Source organism: Heterodontus francisci, chromosome 10 (assembly GCF_036365525.1).
Source record: "Heterodontus francisci isolate sHetFra1 chromosome 10, sHetFra1.hap1, whole genome shotgun sequence".
Classification (NCBI taxonomy): Eukaryota; Metazoa; Chordata; class Chondrichthyes; order Heterodontiformes; family Heterodontidae; genus Heterodontus; species Heterodontus francisci.
The window spans coordinates 101,518,672-101,530,875 of record NC_090380.1 but is presented as its reverse complement, the minus strand read 5'-3'; the positions used below and the strand labels follow the sequence as shown (position 1 = coordinate 101,530,875).

At 39.8% G+C, this 12,204-nt stretch overlaps 1 protein-coding gene across 5 annotated transcripts in view; it reads right to left on the bottom strand.

Annotated features, from left to right (window-relative positions):
• The window catches only part of erg (ETS transcription factor ERG), a 276,398-nt gene that overhangs the window by 122,552 nt on the left and 141,642 nt on the right, over positions 1 to 12,204 (bottom strand). Inside the window, exon 1 of one of the 5 annotated variants that reach the window (XM_068041174.1) lies at positions 3,497 to 3,988. The exons of 3 other annotated variants lie outside the window; for them this stretch is intronic. In XM_068041174.1, coding sequence (XP_067897275.1) covers positions 3,497 to 3,514 — 18 coding nt within the window. In that variant the 5' untranslated portion in view covers positions 3,515 to 3,988. Of the gene's footprint in view, positions 1 to 3,075; positions 3,186 to 3,496; positions 3,989 to 12,204 lie in introns of those variants that run through there. One more of the 5 variants, XM_068041176.1, reaches the window with a different exon arrangement.

The window sequence follows — 12,204 nt, the reverse complement described above, 5'->3', positions numbered from 1 at the left end:
GAGGTCCCCCCGCCACCGGTAATATGCGGCGGGCCCTTCTCAACATTGCGGGTCATGGCGGGCCTCTCCCCGCAGAATTTTACCGGCCCCTGCATCATGACCCGTGGCATCACGGGGCAGGTAAAATTGAGCCCGTGGATTCTCTGGGGATCTTATAAACCAGGTTTGGCAGTGCATTGGTGTTATATAGGTTGCCCCTATATAATCAACAGAGAAACAAATTTGTACATGCCCCTTTGATTTATGGAAGTGCAACTAATAAAATAATTTAAACATAGAGTCTAATTTCAACAAGACCAAAAGGAAACTGATAAAATGAAAGCATAATATTATTGCATGTGTCTACCAGACAGTCTGTTCCCTGCAACAACAATAACTTGCATTTAAATAGCACCTTCAACATAGTAAAACATTCCAAAATGCTTCACAGGAGCATTAACAGACAAAACTTAACACCAAGCCACATACTAAGATGGATGACCAAATGCTTAGTGAAAAAATGTCGGTTTTGAGGAGTGTCTTAAAGGAGGGAAGTGGAGAGGTTTAGGGAGGGAACCCCAGAGTTTAGGACCTAGGCAGCTGAAGGCATGGCTTCCAATAGTGGAATAATGAAAATTGGGGATGCACAAGAGGCCAGACTTGGTGGAGCACAGATATCTTGGAGGGTTATAGGGCTGGAGGAGGTGACAGAGATAGAATAGGGCAAGGCCTTGGAGAGATTTGGAAACAATTATGATAATTTTAAATTCGAGGCATTGTCAGACTGCCAGCTAATTGTAGTTGGGTTAGCACAGGAGTGAAGGGTGAATGGGATTTGCTGTGAGTTAGGATATGCGCAGCAGAGTTTTGGATGAGCTGAAGTTCATGAGGGTGCAAGGTGAGAGGCCAGCCAGGAGAGAACTAGAATAACCAGTTATAGACTAGTTAAGGTAGTTATTCTGCTAGTGTTAAAATTAACAGAGCAGAATGTCCTAACTGTTGAATGCCAATGAGTGCTATAACCTTGGACATATATAGCCCAACCCCAGATTCAAATCAGCAATTCTGAATGTACACAAAGACTATTCATCAATTTAATTATTACTGGTGCCATTTAGTCTTCAGTAATAAAATCCTGCTGAGATTTAAGGAATGAGCCTCAAGGCATTATGAAGCCATAATACAGTTTTGTATAGTGTTGTTAAAACTAGAGTATTCATTTCTTTTCTGAACAGTTCTGAATGTTTTTAGAAATGTCACAATTTCTCATCTGGCGAGTCGAAAATCTTCGCTGGGGATGGTATGGAGAGGTGGTGTACTAAGATTTCCTTGTAGGGAAAGGAGGGAAAATCCCAGGGAGAAACTTGGTTGAATCGTTATCCTGCCTTGTCTCTGCACTTCCCAGGAGATGGGTATATACTACAGACACTGCTGTAATAGATAGGCTGCCCATCATTTTAGTAAAAGGAATGACTATGACTTTAATAAACACCTCCATTACAGTAACAAAGAGAGTGTATTTTATACAGGAGATCAGTACAACAAACTTGCCAGCAGTAACATTAACATATTTGGGGGAAGGAGAAGAAAGTTGTGAAAATTTACTTGAAAAAAGAATACTTAAGCAAAATGCATAGCTCCAAAAATATCAAGAGTTCACTCAGGCTAAATCGTCAAAGTGAAACCAGAAGAAAGATTCTGATAGTGCACATTACTGTGCATTCAAGCACTCTTTAGATTTTTTTTGTATACATCGGCTGCTTTGCTGCTTAAATAAAAGTGCCAGCTGTCATTGCCAGAACCTTCTGAATGGCACGCTCTCTCCACAAGCAAAAGCGTGAAGCTGAAACTTGGGCTACCAAGCATTCATCCCACACACAGGCTGTGTAGAGAAAGAGCCTGAGTGTGCTGGAATATTACACTCCAGCAAAATTGGCATCATCTGCCTTAAGAATGATTTTTTGCTTGCTCTGTTCAAGTGCTTCAGTTTGACTTGAAATAACATGGACTTAAATGAAATATGACATACCTCCACGCCAAGTGCACTGCATTTAATCGGTGGAGATAGCATACTCATTCCTAATGAGTTATATTTTTCCTTTTCTCCCCCGCCCTGATTTCAAGTTGACGTCTGCATGATGGCCATAACTATTACTGCCTGTCAGTGGTGCACATAAATTCATCAGAGTGGAAAAATGCTGAAAAATATTGGAATAGAGTTCAGTTCTGACTTTAAATGGACTAACCTGTGACAGTTAAACTTTCCAAACAACAGATCTTATATAAATTTTCCCCCCTTTTCCACTTCAACGAGGAAAGAGTGTTTAGAAAATCAAACGTTTGCCTCATGTAGGTTCAGTCAAGAACTTAAAAAGCAGATGTCATCCTTGGACTTCATTAGGACGTGGTTTAAGAATGAAAGTGGATACAAGGCTCGTAGCTATGGTAAAACCAAGGGGAAGGACTGTGCTCCATGAAATGCTTCCAATGAGTTTGTGTGAAGATATCTATATACACCCACAGAGCAGAAATTAAAAAACTTTCTTAAATTGATCTCTTCACAATTTTTCCCAAATTAACAAAAGGCAAAATATTACGCTAAAACAGAATGTTACACATCTTTAAAGCCTAACTCAGCAACTTTGGCCAACCAGATGCCTCATCAAGCAGGAATTTAGAATTAAGGATAAATAAATAAATATGCCTTTGGAATGAATCAATTGAGAATCCAGATAAATTCAGATTCCATGCACTTTTACACCGTTCTGATATTAATGAAAACATCTTTCATTCAGCCTCGTAGAGGGTGCTTGTTATTTTTTTGTTCGACGCAAGATACCTTGTAACTAAAATTACTGCTTTTAAAGTTACAAGGATAAGCTGAATAAGCCTAATCACAGAAACAGACCGGCACAGTAATTTCTCATTAATAAATCCTGAAGCACAATCTATTTGTACAAACATTCAACTTTCATCTATACAGGTGAGTTAACAAAGATGCTTAACCAAAACACATCTTTGAAATGCTTTGAAAATGCATCCAACAATTTAGTACCAGTTGCTGCCTTATTGTTACTTCCAATCTCAAGTACATACCGAGCGCAATGTAATTACACTTTAAATTAGCAAGGAGAGTCCATCGTCATGTTCTAACATCTCAAGGCAATGCCTTGCCTGGGACTAGCTCTCATTCTTTAAAGCGATCACTCAGCCAAACCCATGAAACTGGCATCGAGATAAAGAAAAAAAATTGAGAAGGAAGAAAGTAACGATGAAGCGCCTCGCTTCTGCTTGGGGCGTGCGTGAAAATCTCTCTTTTCCTCAAAAAAAGTTTTTCAAACGAGCCGGACAGTTCGAGTAGGAAAGAGGAAATTTTACAGGCAGCACAAAGGAAATCTGCTCATCGCCTTCCATTGTGGAAAAGAGGGTGTTGCTTCATTCACCGTTTAACACATCTGGCGAAGAGCAATGATTTGTAGCCCAATGTTTAAAACACAGAAAATCCAGCAACTCTTACCTTTATTGTACTGGCCATTTTAACTCAAAAGGACGTTCTTTTTTTTAATCTATATATTGTTAAAGAAGCTTATGTCCAGTCAGGGTTGCTGAAGTTTTTTTTGGAGGCGGCGAGATTGTGCTAAGTCTGGGAAATGAAGTCAGTCTGTAGCAGGAAGAGGTTTCTATTGGTTCTGGCTGGCTTAGCTCTAAGAAACAGGATATTTTGGAGTACAGAGATAAGAGTGACCAGAAAACAATGTTGTTTTTCTTGATGCGTAGTTGATGATTTCTTTTTTTTTTCCTCTCTCTGCTGCGTTTCAAAAGCTGGTCTTCAAGGCAGGTGTGAGATGATGGTTACATGTCTAATTCACTCAGCTTTACCACAGGATACAGATGTCACATTGAAACAAGGGCTTAAAATCTGACCTTAACTTGTCTGGACTGGAGGGAGTATGCACATTATTATTATTATTGTCCTTATTATTATTATTTTTCTATGTCCCTACTACCACTTTTCTCCCCTTCCTCTTTTGAAGGTGCTGATGCATGTTGGTGTGCTGTTCCACAGACGTAGCAGATCTTTGTTATCTCACCCTTCATGGCCCTCTTGTCATTGGGGACACATTACAGCCAACCTAATCCTGCTCTTATCCGACATCCAAGTAAAAACACTTTACAGCATGGGACAAGTAGCATGCACATAAACTAGGCTACATAAAGATCCTTACCAATCACATATAATACACTGCAGGATCACAATCTGCCCTGTAAGAGCAATGGACCTGAAACTACACTATGAAATTCCTCTCTCTACTATTTTCATGCAATAATTAACCCAGTTTAAAATTTGGAACAGGTTATTCTTGGGGCCCCTATGACGCTATTCAAAGAAACATTAATAGTGCACATGAACAATGATTTTTTTTTAATTGAATATATCCTACAAGGGAACTGTGATTATTAGATGATAGATCCATCAACCATAGAGTATTTCAATCTTTTGGGCGGGAATTAATACATTTGTATGCTGCGATGTTTTGTCTATCACTGCTTATTCCTGTAGACAGAGCAGTCTGTAATCAACTTTAAACCTCCTAGGTTGCCATAAAATCCCTTTTTTCCTCAACATTTCTGGGTAAAGTGATATTACTGAGGCTTGATGTTTCCTGCATAAAGTCCACCCTCTTTGACATTATTCTCAATGAGAGTAAGGATTTGCTTGTTGCCATCGTCGTTTTTGGCTAATATTACTTTGCTATAATGAATGTATCCATGACTAAAATCATTTATAAATTGTAAGGGAACTTTGGAAGAGGAAGCGGATGATGTTGTTCTGAAACATTCCAAATATGACTGAACTAAACTGAATGAGCTGCATTGTAATTTAATGGGCTCTCTTGAGGAAATGTACAAAGGAAGAAGCAGGTCCCCATTGAAAAATTGAGTGATTTTGTTATATAGCTGTGAGATAAGATTCAGTGTTTCCAGCTTTATTACTTTAAAAACTCTCTCCGCTATTGCAGTCCTTATTTCACTGGACTTATCATCCAGAGGCCTGGATTAATAATTCAGTAGAATGTGAGTTTGAATCCCATCATGGCTGTATGAGGATTTTTTTAATAATCCAGAAAGCTGATATCAGTAAAACTGACCATGAAACCGTCATGAAAACCCAACTGGTTCACTAATGTCCCTCCCACATCAATACAGTTGACGTTTGACTGCCCTGTGAACTGCCCACTCAGTTGTATCACCAACTTCTCAGGGCAAATCCAGATGGGCAATAAATACTGGCTTTGTCTACGATACTGAGAACAAAGAGTAAAAATACCTTCAGAAGACAATGCGAGACCAGATAGCTGCAGATTGCAGCAGAGTGAAATAACTGACCAATCTTTACCAAAACAGCTGCTTATGTTCTTTCAGCTGAAGTGTACAATTCTGTACATAATTAATTACTGTATAATTAGTAAATTCTTCAATTACACCATACTTAAGAACCAGGGTAAAGGGTCAAAACTCCGGTGTGCTGGACATCACTACAGTAGCTAAGAGTAGAATACAGGATTAATCAACAAGTAATGGTCAGATGACATCAGCTTGGGTTTGAGGGAGATTACTAATTATGGGGGGAAGATTTCTTCTGTTCACTATTTGTAGTGAAATAGTAACCATTAGTACAAATAACACATTTGTACTTTACCTATAAATATACAAATGGAGCTTTCTTCTCCCCACATGTCAAAGATTTTAAAGGTAGAGATTATCAAATATTCTTCAGAGCATAATGATTGCAATGGGGCCATGGGAATGCCACACTATAAAAAGCAAGAAATGCTGGAACCACTCAGCAGGTCTGGCAGCATCTGTGGAAAGAGAAGCAGAGTTAACGTTTCAGGTCACTTACCCTTCATCGGAACTGACCCGAAACGTTAACTCTGCTTCTCTTTCCACAGATGCTGCCAGACCTGCTGAGTGGTTCCAGCATTTCTTGTTTTTATTTCAGATTTCCAGCATCCACAGTATTTTGCTTTTATTACACTATAAAAAGCAACTGGTAAGGATGCCAAATGTAGATTGTAAGTTAGATAGATATTCTAGAATGTTGCCTGATTCCCTTTGAGACAGAGAGTGAATTTGCAGAACCTTCCTTCAGGAGGTTAAATAAATTGGGTAGAGGACATGATGATACAGTCCAAGACCTCTACTATCTCTGCAGCCACTTCTTTTAAAACCCTAGGATGCAGACCATCTGGTTCTGGGGACTTGTCAGCCTTTAGGTCTGATAGTTTTCCCAGCACCTTTTCCCTGGTGACGGTGATTGTTTTAAGCTCATCCCTCCCTTTCACCTCTTAATTTTTAAGAGGTTTCCTAAGTCTTCTACAGTGAAAGCAGACACAAAATACCTGTCGAAAGGCTCCGCAATTTCCTTGTTTTCATTATGCATCTAAATGCATGTTCTTTCTTTCCAGGTAATAGGTTAATACTACAGGGATGCAATTGTGGCAGCTTCAGAGGATATCACCTACCCAGCCCAATAGTACATTTCCTTCCAAATGATCTAAGCTTTTCTTGGCAATATGCCAGATAAACTTGGATTTTTTTTTTAATGTTCTTTTAATCATCATTTAATGAAACAAGTTGGTATGCTTTTGAATTACTTTAGAATGCAAAAAAACTAAATAAAATGAAATGATTAGATTTTATCCATGAAAAGAGGCTGGTTGAGCTTAACAGGTTAGGGATGATGAAGATGGGGGAGGGAATGAACATAAGTTACATAAGCATACAACAAGGTTAGATGTTCGCAGGTACTTCTTTTTGCAGAGAATCACTGAGTACATGGAATAAGTTGTCAGGAGGTAGATAGTTCATTAGGCTGTGTGTCACCCAGTCATTGGTCTTCCAGGTGAAGCAGTGATTTACTTCTACTTCCTTCAATTTAGTATACTGTATTCGCTGCTCACAACGCAGTCTCCTCTACACTGGGGAGATCAAACGTAGATTGGGTGACCACTTTATGGAACGCCTCCGTTCAGTCCAAAAGAATGACACCAAGCTTCCGGTTGCTTGCCATTTCAATACACCCCCCTGCTCTCATGCCCACATTTCTGTCCTTGGTCTGCTCCAGTGTTCCAGTGAACATCAACGCAAGCTCGAGGAACAGCACCTGATCTTTCGATTAGGTACTCTACAGCCTTGGGGATTGAACATTGAGTTCAATAACTTCAGAGCATGGCTGGCCTTTTAAAAATATTTTTCTTTTTTTTATTATTTGCTTTTCTTTTTTAACCATGTGCATATTTTTTATGTAGACAGAGCTCATTATTCTGCCATTAACACTCTCTCTGCACTAATGCTTTGTCTTTCACCACAAGCATTAACACACTCTTTGCCTTTGTCCCATGACAGCTTTGTTATTTAATCTCTCCGGCCCTCTGCCCGATAACACACTTTCCCTTTTGTTCTCTTCCCCACCAAACCCACTCCCTACCTTCACTTGCTTAAAACCTAATTCTTTTCTAATCTTTGCCAGTTCTGATGAAAGGTCACAGACCTGAAATGCTAACTCTGTTTCTCTCTCCCCAGTTGCTGCCTGACCTGCTGAGTACTTCCAGCACTTTCTGTTTTTATTTCAGATTTCCAGCATCTGCAGTATTTTGCTTTTATTATACTGGTCTCCTGGAATTTATTTGATCATCGGGATCAAAGGGAAATTTCCCAGCACCTTTTCTCCCTAAATTGGCCACGGTTTTTTTTCTCTGTTTTGTTTTGTCTCTTTTTCTACAGATTGTCTGCCTGGTGTGGATATGGGTAAAGGGGTACAGAAGTTGCAACATGCCAGGATAGGACAAGCTCAGCAAACCATCTGCTCTTTATCTGTCCTTTTGTTGGATATTCGTAAGTCTGTACATTAGGGCTGTGTTTACATTTCAATTGTACTATCTGTATCAAGCAGTGTCCCAGAGGAGGGAGCCTTGCTTCATTTTCTTGTACGAGTGTGAAGCAAAACCTCTTTTCACTAATGCTATAGTTATAGAGCAAGTACAACCTAGGGTGACATTGGTGTCGGCTGTAAAACCAAAGGGACTGCTGTTGGTGTGGGCGGGGAAAGCATTGGGCAGGAAGAGAGATACCAGGGTTTACAAACAAGCAACTTATGTTTACCTATAACTGCTACAATGGCTTGTTTCATGCCAGCACATATTTTTGGCAGCACCTCATATGACTGGAGCCCGTGATCAAGTCCATTATGCAGTGCTCATGAATAAAGATTCTTGCAGAGTCACCAACACTCACAGGCCAATGTAACTTCAAAGATCTTTTAAATGATGCATGTATGATTCAAGGAAAAAAAAAGTAAGCGTTACTTTCACCCTGAATACTATTAATGTACCGGGACTGGGTAGCTCAGTTGGCTCGATGGCTAGTATGCAGTTTAGAACAAGATCAACAGAGCAGGTTAAATTTCTGTTTTGGTCTGAGGAAGGCAATGGGAAACCACCTCATGTATAATAAAAGCAAAATACTGCGGATGCTGGAAATCTGAAATAAAAACAATGCTGGAATTACTCAGCAGGTCTGGCAGCATCTGTGGAAAGAGAAGCAGAGTTAACGTTTCGGGTCAGTGACCCTTCTTCGGAACTGACAAATATTAGAAAAGTCACAGGTTATAAGCAAAAGAGGTGGGGGTGGGGCAAGAGATAACAAAGGAGAAGGTATAGATTGGACCAGGCCACATAGCTGACCAAAACGTCATGGAGCAAAGGCAAACAATATGTTAATGGTGTGTTGAAAGACAAAGCATTAGTACAGATTAGGTATTAATGCACTGAATATTGAACAGCAGCAAGTGCAAACCTGAAAAAAAAACAGTGGGTAAGCAAACTGAACAAACTAAGATGAAATGAAATAAATGCAAAAAAAAGATGGTAAAAAATGTAAAAAAGAATGTAAAAAAAAAGGAAGAAAAAATAACTAAAAATGAAAGTAAAATGGGGGGCTGTCATGCTCTGAAATTATTGAACTCAATGTTCAGTCCGGCAGGCTGTAGTGTGCCTAACCTCATGTATACCCTCTTTTCTAGTCATGTTCATCCCTTCTGCGTGGAGAAAAAAAGCAGAGAATCTGCCATTAATGTGAAAAGTTCTATAAAATTAGACCTACCCTTTATAGTTGAAGGATAAAAATAATAACTTCCTCATTTCTAACAATTTCAACACAATTGACCCTGAGACTGCAGTTAGAAGCGAAAAAAAAAAGCAGCATTTTGTAATAACTGCTGCAGCCCAGGCTCTATGTTTCCTGCTGATTAGAAAGCTGAACTAAACTAACCTGAACTGAACCAGACAGGTGAGAAAGGTGCTACAGTTCCCGGTAGACACACATATGTGGTTAAGAACCTCCCATTGTCTAGACCGGGCTTAATTTGTACAAACTGGATACATAGAGTGCTGTGAGGTTACATGGCAATAGGGAATGTGGAAATTAACCTCTCTCTCTTTCAGGTGCTGATTAACTTGCTCTGTGTTTGCAGAATTTTCTGTTTTTATTTCAGATTTCCAGCAGTAGTATTTTTAGGGTTACTAATTAAAAATGGTGTCATTCTCACGTGAACCCCTTAACAAGTTCAAACCAAATGTCTCGCTGTACTATTGTATTACAGAATGTGTTAAAATACAATGCAAAGGAGTTTTTCTATAAGCACATCTAGTATTTGTAGTAGAAGAGTTCTGAGTGTTGTTTCTTTTCTCTCTAAAACTGTGATCTCTGAACCTTCCTGGTATCTATACTTGCTAGAACTCTGCATTAAGAACTTGCCATTTAAGTGAAGGCTTAATTTTTCCTTATATTGGTATCTGGATGGGAAACTTGACTCACAGACAAGGGGAGAGTTGAACTGACACCATTTTTGCACCTAGAACTGCTCTATCCTTTAAAGTATTGGTTGGTTTGGTTATTTGGAACTGAGAGAGAAAACAAATCCCAGTCCAAAGTGATGGGTCTATGTCTCTACATCTCCTTGTTGAGCCAGTGGCTGATCAGACATCAACTGCACAGCAGACCTGCCTGGTTCTGGTACTAACTTACAAGAGGAGACTTTAAGTTTGGGAACCGAACGGACACGATGTTGTGATTGGGCCCTAGGTGCTCAGCCAACATACAAATATTTTAGCAACGGACTGCAACCGTTCCGGTTTCCCACGGCAGAAAATCAGGCAGCCATTGTACTCTGCTGGCCAGCTGGTCAGGTCTATCAGGAGTGGGATGGGTGGGGGTGTGGGAGAGCAGGCCAGAGGATTTTTATGGGGCTCTTTCAAGCTCTTCCTAGCCCCATAAAAGTCTTAAAGCCGTAAATTTTTGGATAGGCCTTCAGCACAACCTTTACAGTTTGCCGGTTAGGACTTTCACCATTTTGAGAAATGGGATTGGCATGTGCCATATATGCTTTGCCAAATTTTCTTTGGAAGTTGCAATTGCGGTCCTATAATAGGCATAGGAAACCTTATTTGCAGATCTAAACAAGTTCTAATCATTCATTTCCAGGCATGCCATCTTGGAGCCAACTTAAGCCCAACAGTCATCACCTCATAATGTGAAATGATGAGCCAGGTTCGATTCCTTAACTCTCCCAAGTTAACTGATCTTAGTGGGGCATGTTGATTTGGAAGAGGAGGAAGAATATTGGGGGAGAAATGAGAGAGGTGTACAGTCAGAACTTTCTTTTCTTTTCTTCTAAATTTCTGATTATAACAGAAATATTTTCAGAAAAGGTAATACATTAGTCTGCTGACAGGTCCAGGTCTGAGTATTTTTGTTTATTTTTGCTCACATAATACGGAACTGAAACTAGCACCAGATTTATAGCAATAAAGAACCAATGAAATACCAAAGTGTTTCACAGCCATTGATTACTATGTGAGTGCAGTCATTGTTGCTACATGGCACTTATTTTGGGCACAGCAAGGTCCCACAAATAACAGCAACAACTTACATTTACATAGCACCTTTAAGATAACAAAATGCCCCAAGGCGCTTCATAAGAGCATTAGTAATCAAATTTGACACCAAGCCACAGAAAGTGATATTAGATGACCAAACGTTTTGTCAGAGGTAAGCTTTAAGGTATGACGAAAAGAAGGAGAGAGCGGTAGGAAGGTTTAGGGAGGGAATTCCAGACCTTAGGGCCTAGGTAGCTGAAAGTACAGCTGCCAATGGCGGAGTGATTAAAATCGGAAATGAACAAGATGCCAGAATAGAAGGAGCGCAGATATCTTGGAGGCTTGTAGAGCTGGAGGAGGTTAAAGAGATGGGCAGGGGGCAAGACCATGGAGGGATTTGGAAATAAAGATGAGGATTTTAAAATTGAGGCATTGCTGGACCAGTAGCCAATGTAAGTTAACAGGGGTTATGGGTGAATGTGGCTTGGAATGAATTAAGATACAGGCAGCAGAGTTTTGGTTGAGCTCAAGTTAATGTAGGGTGGAAAATTGGAGCACAACCAAGAAAACATTGGAATAGTCAAATCTCGATATAACAAAGGCATTGATGAAGGTTTCAACAGCAGATGAGCTGAGGCAGGGTGGAGGTGCGTAATGTTACGGGGCTAGAAATAGGCAGTCTTGGTGATGGAAAGGACATGGTTGGAAGCTAACCTCAGGCTCAAATATGGTTGTGAACGGCCTGCTTCAGCCTCAGGAAATTGCTAGAGAGGGATGGAATCAGTGACTGAGGGATGAAGTTTGTGGCAGGAATCAAAGACAACAAACAGCTTTCAGTCTTTCCAATATTTGGAGGAAATTTCTGTCCATCCAATACTGGATGTCAGACAAGCAGTGTGACAAATCAGCAATAGTGGAGGATCGAGGGAGGTGGCGATGAGGTAGAGCTGAGAGCCATCAATGTACATGTGGAAACTAACGTGTTTCTGGATGATGTTGCCGAGGGCAGCATCGAGATGAGAAATAGGAAAGATCCAAGTATGAACAGCAAATTAATGATTGTTATTGTTGGTAACAAAGCAACTCAAACATAAAGAATTGCAAGATTATCTTCTGAAACTAAAATATATAAATAAAATACAATTGACACATAAGGCTTCTGTGTTCCCTGTTTTTCTTTACTTTTTTTTCTAATTATCCGGCCGACCTGCCCTTCTTTTTTCATTTGTAATTTTTCATCTAATCTAACCTACCCTATTTTTCTTAACCTTTTCCCATAAATAAT